The sequence below is a fragment of the Antechinus flavipes genome, chromosome 2 (assembly GCF_016432865.1).
Source record: "Antechinus flavipes isolate AdamAnt ecotype Samford, QLD, Australia chromosome 2, AdamAnt_v2, whole genome shotgun sequence".
Classification (NCBI taxonomy): domain Eukaryota; kingdom Metazoa; phylum Chordata; class Mammalia; order Dasyuromorphia; family Dasyuridae; genus Antechinus; species Antechinus flavipes.
Window position 1 is genome coordinate 43,669,727 of NC_067399.1, and position 16,736 is coordinate 43,686,462.

Here is a 16,736-nt window from a genome sequence, read left to right on the forward strand (position 1 = left end):
TCAGGACAAATTTATTTACTAATTTCTTATAATACTGTATCAAGACTCTTTTTTAAATCATTATTTTCAGGTAATCTGACTTTTTACGTTATTTCTCATCTTTGTGTACTGCAGATCAGTTGTTTTTCTGATGAGATGTTTCACATTTTTTCTATTTCTTCATTCTCTTAATTTGTAGACTATCATTAGCTTCCCTTTCCCCAATTCTAGTTTTCAAGGAATTTTTTTCTGCCTTGGGTTTTTGATTCTCAGTTTTAATTTGTTGACTTCCTTTACATTTTTCTTGGATTGATCTCTTTTTTTTCTAATTTCTTTTTCTGAATTTCTCTTTTTTGATTTTAAAGTCCTTTTGAAGTTCCTTCAAGAACTTTTTTTTTGTGCTTGGGACTATTTGACAATTCCTATTGAAAAAGGATTAAGTTTTGTTTTAACTGCATTACCTTTCTCTGAATATGAACCCAGATTTTCTCTAGCCCTATAGTAACTGCCCGTGATTGTGTTCTTTTTCTTTTGCTTATTCATTTTTCTTTATTTTTCTTTTGTTTTGTAGGAAATATTGGTACAATCAAGTTGTAATACTGAGGTATGAGGGTCCCTTTGCTGGTAGTTTCTGAGGTCTGCTTTGGAGCCCAGCTTTGGACTCTCCCCTCCCCTATAGGGCTTCCAGCCACACTGTCCCACAAATTATCTTGTACCCTTTGGTCTTTTGGTAGCTGCAAACTTTACCTGTCTTCTCTGCCCTGGAACTGAAACCAGGGACTCTTCTCTTTTACAAGTGTGACAGGCCCTCTGCTACTGTATTCATCAGGTGTGTTCTAGTTGCTGCTTTCTTGCTGTGGCTGCCACAGCCTGGGACACATTTGGTCAGCACAGCTGGATCTAGCATCCATCAACAGTGGAAGGTCCTTCAATCTTCTGCTCCTAAGTCAATTCCTCCTCCCTACAATCTGTGACATGAATTTTTTTTTCCTCAATAGAATTTTAATTTCCCAAATATGTGTAATAGTTTTCAACATTTTTTCTTGGCAAGGCAATTGGGGTTAAGTGACTTGTCTAGAATCACACCACTAGTAAGTGTTAAGTGTCTGAGATGGAATTTGAACTCAGGTCTTCCTGACTTCAAAGCCTGTGTATTTCGCCATCAAGTTGCCCCTTCATTTATTTTTGTAAGATTTTGTGTTCCAGATTCTTCTCCCTACTTTTTTTTTTAACCTGCTCTTCCCCACAATAACTAGCCATCTGATATAGATTAAATATATGCAATCCTTTAAAATATATTTCCATGCTGGTCATATTGTATAAGAAAAATCAGATTAAAAGAGGGGAAACCATGAAAAAGAGTCTTCTCTCAGTGTTTTAGGAGAACAATCACTTAATCCCAATTTTTGTTTCTTTCCATAGCTCTATCTACATTTCCTCTGAGGCAAGGGGCTGTCTTTTATATGGTTTGTTTGTTTTCTTGTTGTTGTTGTTTATTTTGTGAGGAAAATTGGAAAACTGGAAATGTTCTTCCCCATCACACTGTCTTCCCAGAATCTCTCCCCTATGCACTCATTAAAAAAAAAAAAGTTCCCTCCACTCATTTTAGGACCCAGCAACCTATACTTTCTTGCCATTTCTCTAACTGGATACTCAGTCTCCCAGCTGCATCATGTCTTTGTCTGGGTTTTGCCCTACATCTGGAATGTTTTCACTCATCAATGTTCTCACTCATTACTACTAACTCTTAGGATCTCTGGCTCCAAAACAGCCCAGTCAAATGCTGCCTTGTGCCAAAGGTAGTGCCAAGAACTGGTGCTGTCCCAAGAAGCTGGTACTGTGTCTCCTTGATATGAAGTTGCATATCCTGTACCTAGATATTGTGAGGGATGTAGAAGACCCTTACCCAAAATGACTACTCAGAGATCACTCAATAGAAAGCAGAAAAGTTATTTATTAATAAATTCTCACGAGAATGAGCAATTCTACTTCGAGGAGGGACAGAAAGCTTGCAGTAGAAGAGCTAAAGATTTAGGAAAGATATACAGTTTTTATAAGTTTGGTTACAAAGGATTACATCATAAGTTGGGGAGCATTGAGAAATAGGTGCCCTCTCCCCTAATTGAATGTTAAACATTGGTGCCAAAGGCAGATTAGAACGGAATGCTTTGTTTCCCTGATTCTGAGAGGAACCATCAATCAGACCTTCAAACTTCAGATTACTGAGCTGATGGAATTTAATAATCTAAATATTGATAACATTGAACAAGGATAAATGTCATCATTTCTATTGGCTTGCACACAACGTACTTATGCAAATCACAGAGACATAGAAATAATAAAAAATACAGAAAAAGAATTTAAACATTCTCGTAAGTTTTTCACTTTATCTCTCCATTCCACACAACTCCCCCCTTCTAATATGTAAATGATTTTATCTTATTTCTATGAAGAATTTACACAGTACTCAAAATCAGTTATCATATCTATACATTGCTTATCAACTTCACCATCAATATCATCCCTCTCTAATATGTGTAATAGTTTTCAACATTTTTCCATTCCATTCTTTTCTCTGATGAATCATCATTTTAATAAAATCTTCTGTATGCAATATTTGTTTACTAAATGTAATTATACAGGGTACACATAGTGGCAACAGGCTAATACCACTGACTGCAATAATTTCATACCATTAAAATTGCTTCAACCCACTATCTTAGAAACAGTTATCACAGAACAGATTGGCACTTGGCAAACATAAGAAATACAAAGATAAAAAACAAAGATGACAATCTAGGGAAACTGAGGCATAGCATTATACACTCTCCTTCTGAATATTTGAATTATTGAATTACCTCTCCTAGATACCTGGGAGGTCTCAGCACCATAATTTTGGCCAAAACAATATAAAGCAAATAAATAAAAAATGAAACTAGAAAATGCAAGGACTTATGGCAAGGGCAAGTCTCTTCCTGACAATCCCAGAGTTATCAGCAGTACAAAGGCCCTCATCTCAGCCAGAGAATCCAGTTTGAGGTGGACAGTTCACTGTCTTAGGTGGTTTGCAGTCATTTGTGCACTGAACTCAGCTTCTGCTTATATAGGGAGTAGCAGTGCTCAAGACAATCATGCAGCCCATTCAGTGGGGCAACCCACTCCAGAGGAGAAGGGTGAGGCTTGGAGTAGCTCCACCTGTCCCCACCCAGAGGGACAGACAGGGCTGCTACTAGAATACAGATTGCTGAGCAGAGTTATCAGAGCATGCACAGTTAGACCATCAAGGTAGGCAAACACTGAACTTTAAAGGATTGATCTCAAAACTGCAATGTTATTGAAAATGCTGAGATACCAATTAAGAAACTGGGGTTACAGGGTTGGAGACTGCCAGGTCCAAGACAGGTGTATATATCTTGGAGATTTCCTAAAAACAAAATAGTTCCAAAAACTGAGTCTGCCAGGGCAGTTCCACAGAATAAGGGGTTTCAAAGTTAAAGCATAGTAAAAACAACAAAGGACTACTTAAGGACTTCCAATTCAATCTTAAAACTGGTGAGATAGGGGGTGGGACAGAAGTAGCTAAGGTGAAGTGAACAAAAAATTAAGGGTTCCTACTCTTTTAGGTATTTTGAGAAAAACCCACCCGTTTCCCTTTATCTCTTCCTCTCCTTTATTTTTCTCATGGAAAGGAATCATCCAAAAAAAAAAAAAAGTAAATAGTCAAATAACCATCCTACATATAAACCCCAAGAGTGAATTAAAGTTCCTATACATAACAGACTAGTACAGGAGGAGTTTCTTAAAAAAAAAAAAAAAACAAAACTCTCAACAATTACATATTCTGAAGTGAACATAGATATTACAAACATATTATAGTTTCCTTAACAGCAACAGTTACCAATTTTAACAATTTCCATTCCAAATCTTAAACACACAGTAATACAGTTGTAATTTTAACAATAATTTATCAACCACTTTCCTACTTCCCCCATATCAGTCCAAATTACATCAGGAGCATGGGCAAAGGCTTCAATCCATGTAGGAATGTGGATGTGGTGTCAATCTAAGCTTCAGATGGGCTGATCCAGGTCCCAAAAGCAGGTCAATATAGCTGTAATGTAACCAAAATCTGGAACAAAAATCCAAATCTAACAGATAAAGATTAGAACAGTCTGGAACTGTAAGAACATGTGGGGAGTCCAGTATAGATTGGCCAAAAGTTCCTATGTGAAGGAACAAGTTTACTTTCCAGGACAGGCAGACGGCTATAGTCCCAATAAATAGCAGTTAGTTTTCACAGACCACTGTGCTAATTGTCTTCTCATTATTTAGAAGCATTTTTAAAAACCTGAATATTCACAAACACAAATATCCAGTAACAGATAGATGACCAGGGTAAATACTCATTTGTCTAAGTATTTAAGGATATATTGATTACATATGCCATATTGGAAACAGCAAGATATGACTTTTTGAATTGCATTAACAATTCTTATTAACTATTGCTCTGATCATAGAAATCAGTCACAGGAAGAAAATAATGCAGGGACATAACTATAACATAATATAAGCAATTAAAACTCAACCTTCAGCACATAAGAGAGTGGAGCTTTAAAATTCCCAAATAGCATTAACTATAAGCCCAAAGAATTTTATCTCCAAAGTTTCAGATAAATCCCCAACAGTTATTTACCATGACCTTATATCAGTAACAGTAAGAAATTTATCCCAGAAAATTCACACAATTCTTACATACCCAAGTAGATGTTGAATCTTGAATAAGTTGAATATTATACCAATCATTTTGCTCTTAAAATATCTAATACACAGAAAAATCCCAAACTACATATTGTTCACAACAAAAACATCTTCAAAAGGATAGAGGCAAAAACTATTATCCTTGGAGTCTTTTTAAATAATTGGCATCAATAGAGTTAATTAAAACTTCCTATTTTTACATAAAAGAATCTGAAAAGTTCTTGAAAACATCAATTAAGCTTTTTTGAAATAACCCTTTCAAACTATAGATCACATTTCTGATCATATTCTTTAATATTCATAACCATTATGTATCTAAAGAAACAAATATTCAATCAATTAAAGCATATCCCTTTACATCACCATTTGTTTTCTTTAGCCAAAAGCGGCTGCAGCTTTCCACTGCTGCTCTGCTACTCTCCCCCAACAAAAACAGATCCCGTCTCACAGCTGTCTCTCTGTGACTACCCTTTCCAAGCAGTTCCTTCTTTTTCCCACTGATTTCTTCTTGAAATCATCTGCTCCTACTAATCAATCCTTTTTAAATCACCTTCATTCTCTTACCCCTCTCTGTCTTTCTCCTCCCAATGCCTATTTGCTCAAACCTTCTCCAAAATACTTCTGACTAGATGCTCTATTTAAACTATTAATTGCTTTTGTAAATTAATCTCTTTTCCCCCTTGTCATTAAATCACCTTTTTAAACTTTAAACTTCAAGATTCAGAATTAATTTTGAACCAAATTTCATAAAACTTATAACTATATTATTACAAATTACCCAATACTTCTAGAAAGCAATATACCATTTAAGTAGAGAGATACAAACACAACCCCTCCCTCCCCACTGGCATTTTATTTAAAAACCTATATTTCTAATTTGAAGTCCAACCAAATAATAATAAAAAAAGTTTTTCTCTTCAGATATAAAGATGAATATTCAAACAATTCTTAAGATTTTATCCTCTTAGATACTAAAAAAGGGAAAGGGACCTATATGTGCCAAAATGTTTGTAGCAGCCCTGTTTGTAGTGGCTAGAAACTGGAAAATGAATGGATGCCCATCAATTGGAGAATGGCTGGGTAAATTGTGGTATATGAATGTTATGGAATATTATTGCTCTGCAAGGAATGACCAGCAGGATGAATACAGAGAGGCTTGGAGAGACCTACATGGACTGATGCTAAGTGAGATGAGCAGAACCAGGAGATCATTATACACTTCGACAACAATATTGTATGAGGATGTATTCTGATGGAAGTGGATTTCTATGACAAAGAGATCTAACTGAGTTTCAGTGGATAAATGATGGACAGAAACAACTACACCCAAAGAAGGAACACTGGGAAATGAATGTCAACTATTTGCATTTTTGATTTTCTTCCCGAGTTATTTTTATCTTCTGAATCCAATTCTCCCTGTGCAACAGAACTGTTCGGTTCTGCAAATATGTATTGTATCTAGGATATACTGCAACATATTTAACATATATAGGACTGCTTGCCATTTGGGGGGGGGGGTGGAGGGAGGGAGGGGAAAAAACGAAACATAAGCGAGTGCAAGGGATGATGTTGTAAAAAATTACCCTGGCATGGATTCTGTCAATACAAAGTTATTATTAAATAAAATAAAATTTAAATTAAAAAAAAAGATTTTATCCTCTTAATTAATTTAACATGGGCAAGGCAACAGTAAATTTATTTCCCCCAATTTCAATTTTATTTTAATTTCAAAATATACTAAGTTCCCAAAACTCTTCATCAAATGTTGCAGACAAACAATTGTCCAGTTTTAGCCTTCTTAAACTTTCTGTTCTCTAATTCCATGAAAGCAAATTTACTAATGATTTTTCTTTCTTCTCCTGGCACATTTTAAAAAACATGCCTAGTTTTCCCACAGGTCCAACAGGTCAGCGAGCCCCCATGTTCAGCTATTTACCTCTCTTATTCTATTTTTTATTCTTCCCTTCCAATATCTGCAGTTTCTTATTTCCCATCTTAAGTTTCCTGTCTTAACACATATACCCATTTAAAGTAATTTTAAAATTGACCAGTACTTTAGTTTGTGAAATTTCCTAAAATCTACCTAGATATTCCGTTCAAACTTCTTTTCTTTAGTAAGCCAGGAAAAAGTTAAGCACCAATCCTTGCTTTACCTTGAGAATTCTTTTCTCTGGCTGAGTCCTGATAGCAGGCTCCTTGTTTACAGAAGTGATAGCCACTGTTCTTCTATTTTCTCAAAATTTTCCAAACTTTCAATCTATGTTTTTATTTTTCCCCCTTCTCTCCCGCTTCCTGCAAAGCCTCTGCCAGAGGCAGAGGGAGAGAAAGATTTTTTTTTTCTTGAGAAGCCCAAAATTAGTTCCCAAATTACGTTCTGAAGCATCAGAAAGAATTACTACTCTGAATGAACTCCAATTCCCACAATTCAGCCTGACATTTTTAACACAGAGGCTGAATTCTTATCTTTTATGACTTGCTAACTTTTTAACACAGAACAAAAGCAATTCAAAGCAGACATACACACACAGACAAACATAAAACTCTATTTTCACCTTTTACATACAGATTTAAGTCTGATATCCCCAAAAAGTTCTGGGATATACATCCTCCCAATTTGCTTCATTTTTATATCTGGGGACTTCATCCCAGTGTTGAATTCCCTAGCTAATATCTTGATACAAGTTTTTGGACTGCTTCTATACCACCCTGGACCCGATCCAGGTGTCGGCAGAGGCCCTAAGTTACCCTCACACCCAGGCAGAGGTCCTTTGTTATCCTCACACCCGAACAGCCACCTGAGAGCCTCCTTAGAAAAGTCTTTTATCGTTGGGGTCAACAGTAGTCCACACCAAAAATAAATTTAGGAGGGCTAATCCCTCAGGATCTCCCTTGACCCAGCCAATAGAATCCCAGACTTCCCAAGAGTGTGACCTCGAGAACACATGTTTCTTTTCTACTGCTGGCCATCAGGACTCTACTTCCTTCAATCTTCAATTCTCTGTTCCACTGAATATACCTGCCTCGGGTCATTGTCTAAGAGGGGAGGGAGGCTGCTCACCCAAAGCCAGAGACCATGGAGAAAACTACTCCGTGGATACCTGTCCTTGTTCAGGGTGCACATAGCCATCTCCCACAAAGACCCCATCCTGGACGAGCCTCCAACTGTGAGGGATGTAGAAGACCCTTACTCAAAATGACTACTCAGAGACCACTCAGTAGAAAGCAGAAAAGTTCATAAATTTTCATGAGAATGAGCAATTCTACAGCGAGGAGGGAAAGAGGGAGAGCTTGCAGTAGAAGGGCTAAAGATTTAGGAAAGACATACAGTTTTTATAGGTTTGGTTATAAAGGATTACATCATAAGTTGGGGAGCATTGAGAAATAGGTGCCCTCTCCTCTAATTGAATGTCAAATATTAGTGCTAAAAGCAGATTAGAACGGAATGTTTTGTTTCCCTGATTCCAAGAGGTATCATCAGTCAGACCTTCAGATTTCAGATTACTGAGCTGATGGCATTTAGTAATCTAAATATTGATAACATTGAAAGGATAAATATCATCATTTCTGGTTAAATAAATATATCTAGTTTTAAGTAAATATTGGCTTGCACACAACATACTTATGCAGATCACAGAGACATAGAAATAATAAAAAATACAGAAAAAGAATTTAAACATTCCTGTAAGTTCTTCACTTTATCTCTCCATTTCATACAATATTAACATATTTTCTCCCTATTAGAACAGTAATGATAACAGCAGGCATTAAAGGCTTAATCTGTTTTATTTGTTATTTATGCATACATATACAGCATTTGTTGCAGTGTTTGGCACAGAGTAATCTGCTTAATAAATCCTTTTTCACTCACCCAGCAACCAGAACAGCTCAGAACTGAATTAATTGTCAGTATTAAGCAAACTTTAAAATGCTCTACAAATGCTAGATTTTTTTTAAACTAGAGCCTCAATGACCTTATGAGTACAAAAGGTACCTCACCATGTGGATGCTCTGGATACAGTGGAGCATCAATGCCTGAGGGGCAAGGGATCTTTGACACCTCAGCTTAGCGGTAGTTGAGATAAGGGCTCACCTGACATGTGTGAACTTGACAGAACCAATGTTCTGAAGGAATTAAACTATGAGAGAGAAATTGAGTGTGGTATGCTGGAAGGGATTGGGGAAAGTATTTGTATGCTCTTGCCATATTTTTGAAGTCAATTTTCTCTTAGAAAAGCAAATTGATATTCAGTGGTTAAATGGAACTAGGGCTCTAGTTCCTGGACCCTAATATGGAGGAGGGATGCAGCTAGTGGGGCTTAATCCAATAACAATGAAGACAGAACCTCTCCTATCTTTCAGAGTACCCTAGAACCCAAAGCAAGCCTAGGAGAAACCAGAGAAAACACTACAAGTTCACCACAGGATTTCAACCTTGGAAGAAAATTTGGAGTCCATCTCATATGACCTATACCTGTAGAGTAATACCCAGACTACAAGGAATCATCCAGAACATCTTTGAAGAACTCCATCAAAAGGAAATCCAAATTGGTTGCCATCTAAGGGAGGGGTTGGGGGAAAGGAGGAAAAAAAATCTGAAACACAAGGCTATGCAAGGGTCAGTGTTGTCAAATTATCCCTGCATATGTTTTAAAAATTAAAAGCTTAAAAAAACCCAAAAGGAAATAAAAGGAAACCCAATACTTCCTAATGTTATTTCCTTAACTCTGGAAAAAAGTTCCCAGTTGTTGGGAAATATTTCTTTACACTGAACCTAAATCTAGACTCGTGATTTAGACTCAGAAGACCTGAATTTGAATCCTGGGGCTGATACTTTGTTGTCATGTGACCAGAGGCTTCATGGGATGGCAGAAAAGGATACCATTATATGGAGATAACATTACTTTATCTTTTCTGCCTTAGAAGCTTGTTGAAGCTGTAAGGTGATATGGAAATAAATGAAAATGATGAACTGAAAATTTGGTGGCTAATTCCAGGTATTGACATCATGACACCATGAATAGAGTCTCTCATTACACCACAGAGGCTTGTTTTGAACTTCTTAATTACAGGAGGGGAGGAAAATACAAAAATAATAAAGATTACATTTATCCAAGTGCTTTTCCCTCTTCAAATGTTTTCATGTCTTTATCTGAGTTCTTTTTCCTCCCTCTGAAGCAATCGGGATTAACTGACTTGCCCAGGGTCATACAGCTAGGAAGTTTCTGAGACCAGATTTTGAACTGAGGACCTCCTGACTTCAGGCCTGGAGCTCTAGCCACTGCATCCCCCAGCTACTCCATAAGATCTCAGTTCTTTCAACAGTGTCACCAACTGGACAAAAGATAATTTTTGTCGTTCAATTTTTGTCAGTCATATCTGACACTCTGTAACCTTATTTGCAGTATTCTTGGCAAGTGGTTTTCCATTTTCTTCTCCAATTCATTTTGCAGTTAAGGAAACTGAGGCAAACAGGGTGAAATGTCTCACCCAGGATTACCCAGCTAAGTGTCTGAATCTAGATTTGAACTGATATTGCAGGTCCAGAGTTCTGTCCACTGCACCAACTAACTGCCCCTCACAGTAAAATCTGTCTAAAAGTAGAGTAGGCAGGGAGTACCTTTTTATGAGTGGTTTTAATGGAAAGATGGATGACCACTTGTGACAGGCAGTTTATAGGGAGACTGAAGATGTGTTAGACATCCTGAGGTTCCTTCTCACTCTTCTTCTGTAACAGTGATTAATGAGGGATGTCATGGAACTGGAGGTGGGAGGGAATCACCAGATTGAGACTGGTTTTGCTACTTATTAACAGGATGCTAAATCACTTTGATTTCCTAAACCTCTGTTTCCTCATTTATAATATAGATAATAGGATCCATTTGTGATTCTAAAAGAGAGGAGAAAAACCAGAGTACAGAGAGACAGAGAGAGGCAGGTACCATGCAGGGAGAAACGCCATTGGCTCCAGCACAGATCATGGTGTTCTTGACAAAATTCCCGCAGAATCTCTTGCATTTAGTATTGGACAGCAGGGGCACCTTTGCCTGTTGGAGGAAGTTTGGGGGTCTATAGGCTGCAGAGACAAAAGACAGGAGAGTAGGTTAAACAGAGCTGGTGAAATGAACGGGCAGAAGTGGAGTATAGGGAAAGGATTCAAGAAGAAATGATTCTGATAGAGTCTGGACTGAAAATTATGTCAGACTCTTTCAAGCTTGGCTCTCCCCCTTTTCTCATTCACTTTTGTGAAAGAGCGCTTAAAAGATGCTCAGTACTTTCTTTAGAAATGTTTTTACTTTGTATCCCAAAGAAACCATAAAAGAAGAAAAAGGGCCCACGGGGGCAAAAAATGTCTGTAGCAACTTTTTGTGGTGGCAAGGAATTGGAAAATGAGTGGTTGCCCATCAGTTGGGGAAGGGCTGAATAAATTTTGGTATATGAAAGCAATGGCACATGATTGTTCTATAGGAATCTTGTGCTGATTTTAGAGAAGCCTGGAAAGATTGACATGAACCGATGCTGAGAGAAATAAGTAGAACCAGGAATACGTGGTACACAGTAACAGCAAGATTGTGCAATATTGAATTAGGAAAGACCTGGTTCTTCTCAGTGGTTCGGTGATCTAAAGAAATCCCAGTAAACTTTGGATGGAAAACGCCATTCACTTCCACAGAGAACTGTGGACACTGAATGTAAATCAACACATGCTATATTCATTTTTTTTCCTGGTTTATTCAACCCTCCTCCTCCTCCCCATGATTTTCTTCTTTTGTTCTGATTTTTCTCTCCCAACATGATACATAAGGAAATAGGTTTTAAAAAATGACTGCATATGTATTATGCCACAACTCTCAGTGTGTGGGACAATTTTATTCAAAATTAAACTCTTCTTTATTCAGGATCTCGCCAGAGCCGGGGGTCCTCCAAACTCCGAGCAAAAGGGATGTGTTTGGAGCCAGGAGAGAGGTGCTGCCCAGTGCCCACTTGCAACTTTTATAGAGAGCAACCCAAGAAAAAGCCCCGATCCACCTCCAGTACCCCTCATATACATTCTGATTGGTGATATAGGTTCTGTTCCCTGATTAGGAACTGGAATGTTGACAGGCTATAAATCGTTCTTTCCCCCCTACCACATGATATTTAAGAAGCTGAAACTTAGGCCTGCAGGCTTTGCCTACTTTAGTCAATAGTTATGAGAGATCCTCACTTCAGCTACTTGCACTCATCAGTTTTCATAATTATCCTGACCCAGTCCTGACTCAGTTTCCTTGCTTCTCATTCCTGTAAAACCTCCCCTCCCTCTTTATCAGAATATTTGATAAGGATAAAAGCTCTTATGTTTTAGAATATCAGAATGCCTCTCCTCATCCCAAGCTAGCAGAATGTCAGATATGGATTTATCACGATGCTTCTCCCCCTGTCCGGGGTGCCTCCCCCTGATTATGTCATCTCATCTCCTGTGGCTCACCCCACCCTGTCAGAGTCCCGTTCCTCTCTCAGTACCCTGACTCTGCCCTTGCCTCAGTCTACCCCCTGGGTCTGAGCCACATATGTATACAGGTCATTGAGAACTCTCATTGTTTGCTGGATTCTTGGAGACCATAGTCTCATTCAGCTTTGGGTGGGACCAAACCATGCATCCATTTGGTCCCAGTAAATCTCTCCCATTTAATAAATTATTAAATACACTCTAATCTCTATCTTGCTTCAGTTTCTCCAGCATTACATTTGTATAACACAAAAAAATTTTTTTTACATATAATTGGGGGAAATAAAAATTAAAAATAAACATTTTTTAAAAGGAGTATTCTATGGGAAATCAAATTCTAATTACTAACAACACATGCATAAAACAAATAGTGGTTCTTTAAAAAAAACATTATCTGACATGCCCTACTCCTCCTAGCAGAGAGGAGAGAGGCCGGGGTCTATAGGGACAAAATTATATTTTCATTGTTAAATTAGGTCACTGTAGATAGTATTTTTGCTCAATTGTTTTCTTTTGTTGCAGGGAGGCATGACAATTAGGGCAGGGGAGGGAGAGAAGAGAACAATACATCTGAACTAATATAGAAATCAAAAGGTACCAATATCACTTAAAAAATAATAAGATATGCATTGCTTACAGGTATATTCAAAACAAAATTGGATTGAACACACACAGAAGAGATTGGAAAGAGACAAGGAACAAATATGGTTCTTATTTGTTTAAAGCTTATACTATATAACCTTAAATATAAGCAATTTTTTATTGAGATCATATTAGAAAAATCTGGGTTGAAGAGCTAAGTACTGGATTTACTTCTGATATTTTGTGATAATTGCAAGTGAACCAGAAACTCTTACAAATTATAAGAAACAAATGGATTTGAAAGGGGGCAGTCAGCAGGTATCGGAAGGATTCTTCAAACCATCCGCACACAGAGGCTACTCAAAAAGGTTTAGTTTGTGTGTTTGTATTTATGCTGAGCTTGAAGCTTAAAATTATGGAAGGGCTTTGCTATTTAATTAAAAAGTGCTGGGTGAAAGTAAAGTCAGTCTTAAAAAGATGACATTTTTAGAAAATAATAATGTGTCTTTTAGTTCTCAGACAAAATAAAATCCATGGTCTTGTCGTTTGGTATATGTGAATTAGACTGAGAGGTCTTAATTGTAAACGTACTAACAAAAAGTGCCATGGAAGATACAGAAGTACCTAATGCCCAGTGAGCCCCTCTCACACTCACCATCGTGCTTGGTCCAGCCCCAGCCAGTTGTAACACAGGAAGTACCTTCGGGGAAGTCATCATTGGCACTGGGCAGACAGACAGGGGACACATTTTTCTGGAAGCGGGCAGGTATGGCCAGTTTCAACAGAGTAATGTCATTGCTAAGAGTGTTCTTGTCATAATTTTTGTTCTTGAAGATCTGAATGGAAGACCAGGAACAGGAGACTGAGACCCTCTCATCCCTAAACCTTCATTGGTACCTCCTAGTGCCTCAGAATTAGGAGGAATTTCAAGGCTAACCCAGTCCAGCTAAATATCTGGAGGAATCCCTTCTATGTCCTTCTTGACCACTGTTATTGACTTTCCTTGAAGACTTCTGATGATGAGAGACTCACTATCTCACAACAACACCGATTCCACTTTTATCCTGCTGGAAGTATTAGGAAGCCTTTTCTTCTTTATTATTGAGTCATTTTGGTCACATGCATTTGGGATTTTCTTGACAAAAAGAATGGAATCATTTGTCATTTCCTTTTCTAGCACATTTTCCAAATGAGGAAACTGAGACAAACTGAGTCACAGTTAAGAAGTTTCTGAGGCCAAGTCTGAACTCAGGAGGAGGACATCAGACCTTGCACTCCATCTACTGCACCACCTAGTTGCTTTGCTCATGGATAGAACAGGCAGTATTTGGGATCTGAACTCAGCCATTGAATTCCTGGCCCAGGGAATCAGCCTAAAAGGCTGTCCTTAGATCAGCTGTCTTCAACTTTGCTTTTCTGTCTAAGTCTCTTCTACCTTCCCCTCCCCTCCAAAAAGAAATAGCTTTCCCCAGCTGCTGTATTCTCCTCAACAGCTTATATTGGTGCAAGCTAAGGAAGATTTCATCTTGAAAAAAAAAATGGCAGGTTCCACTGTATACCTGCATCCCCACAGGAACAATTTATATCATCTCTGTGTAATCATGTCTAGGTTAATGAAGCTCACTGAGCTTGAGTTTCCTCATCTGGGAAACAGCAAAGACCTGCATTCCCTACTTCACAAGGGATCAAATACAAATATACACAGCCTGCTTTGAGACTCAGCTCCATCCTACCCTCTGCATGAGACTTTCAGCTGCATGAAACAGTAGATGGTGGGCTAGACTGAAAGTCAAGGAGACTTGAATTCTAATTCTGCCTTAGATATTGACTAGCTGAGTAAACTTGGTCAAATCACTTCATCTCTGCTTGTCTCAGTTTCCTCATCCACAAAATAGGAATAATAAGTATATCAACTTCCCAAAGTAGCTTGAGAACATAGTATTTGTAAAGTGCTTTCCAAGTCTTAATTTGCTATAGAACGATTTGCAAGTTCCCCTGCCCCTTCCCTCTGAGACTGCCTCCAATTTACCCTTTATGTACCCAATTATTTAAACATAGTCTTCCCCATTTGAGTGTGGGGTCCTTGAGGGTAGGGATTCTGGGCTTTCGGGTTTTTCAGGGGTTTTTGGATTGGAGGGTTTTTTTTGTTTTTTTTTTTTGTTGTTGTTTTTTTTTTTTGCTTTTTGTGGTTTCCCAAGAACTTAACACAATGTTTGGCACATAAGAAGCACTTAATAAATGCTTGTTGGCCAAGTATACATGTAAGCCCTTTTTAAATGCCAACTTTTAATAATTGTAAATCATAGCTTGGATTTTATTAGTTCCCATCAGAGAGCTGACCTTTATTTACACAGGGCCTGCTTGCCATAAATGCTTGAATTCTCCCTTGTACATGCCCTTAGTCCATGCAGGAAGCCCCAGCTGCCACATCCCCAGCACATCCCACACTCCTCCCATCCCCTTCCCTGGGCCAAGCCTGTATCTTGGCAATCCTCAGAACTTGTTTCCTTTCTCTATAAGACATCAGGTCATGCCTTCCAGCAACCACCTTGTCTGTTGTCCTAAAGCAGAGGGAAGGGCCCATGGATCAAAGGTCACCGGATATCCCAAGAACTCGTCCCATTTCACCGTCGCCATCATCCTCCAAAGGAGGGAAGGAAAAACCTGTGTTTGACCTACCTGACATCGCAATGAGCAGCTGTGACCACCCATTTGTTACTGATGAGGGTGCCCCCACAGAAGTGGGCACCCTTTCTCTGGAAAGGAAGGGAACAGACAGGAATCATATGCATTCTGAAAACTTCAAGAGCTCAGGGGCCTCCTCTGGGCACCGAGGGACAGTCTCAGAGGCAGACAAGAGGTCCAGCAAGCCTTGGGCCAGAGAACCATAATTGGGGTGCAGGACCGGGAGACTGGGATGAAGAGGGATCCCAGACAAGACTGGCTGGGTCTCCTGCCAAGATGGACAACAGCTAGGACTGGCATTTCCTTCTTGCCTAGTAGGGCAGAAGTTGCTGTGGGTCACGGAGGCTGATATTTATGTTGTTGATATATTTTATGATATTTATGTTGCCAACCTCACAGGAGACCTCAAAACTGAGGTAAGATTATATTATATTTACCAGAGATCCCTTCGAAAAGGCCTAGGAATAAGGCGAGATTAGCAGTTGAGTAGAATATCAATAATTTCCTTCCTCCTCCATAAGTCTGAGAGGTAAATGCTTATGTTCTTCTAATTTATTTATAATGTCATTCTTTATGCTTAGGTCATGAACCCATTTTGACCTTATCTTGGTATACAGTGTTAAGTGTGGGTCAATGTCGAGTTTCTGCCATACTAATTTAGATAATAAAATTAAAGCCATTTATTCATATTTTAAAAATGCTCTAAATCACTATTGATTAGAGAACCGCAAATTAAAACAATGCTGAGGTATCACCCCAAATCCCTCAGATTAGCTAAAATGACAAAGATAATGATGAATGTTGGAGGGGATGTGTGTTATGGGCCAAAACTCTGAAACAAGGATTCTCTTTGTTTGTTTGTTTGTTTTTTGTTTATAGGGCTTTCTGCCTTTTTATTATTATTATTATTATTATTATAGCTTTTTATTTACAAGATATACGCATGGGTAATTTTTCAGCATTGACCCTTGCAAAACCTTTTGTTCTAATTTTTCCCCTCCTTCCCCCCCAGCCCCTGCCCAGATGGCAGGTAGACCAATACATGTTAAATATGTTAAAGTATATGTTAAATACACTATATGCATATATATATATGTATATATCCATACAGTTATTTTGCTGCACAAGAAAAATCGGACTTTGAAATAATGTACACTCAGGTAGTCAGGGACACCACGCCCAGAATTTATGCCTGTCAGGAATTCATAATTCTGAGAATCCAGATGCTAGCATACAGACAGAAAAG

The 16,736-nt window shown here is 38.2% G+C and overlaps 1 protein-coding gene across 1 annotated transcript; it reads right to left on the reverse strand.

The window, feature by feature from the left end:
* Positions 1–7,820: 7,820 nt before the first annotated feature.
* On the reverse strand, positions 7,821–15,597 carry LOC127546401 (chymotrypsinogen 2-like). The gene is made up of 6 exons (XM_051973530.1): positions 15,485–15,597; positions 15,282–15,366; positions 13,461–13,641; positions 10,677–10,810; positions 8,729–8,769; positions 7,821–7,899 (listed from the first exon to the last, which is right to left on the reverse strand). Exons 1-6 carry the CDS (start codon positions 15,595–15,597, stop codon positions 7,821–7,823), a joined length of 633 nt encoding a protein of 210 aa, XP_051829490.1.
* Positions 15,598–16,736: the final 1,139 nt, after the last annotated feature.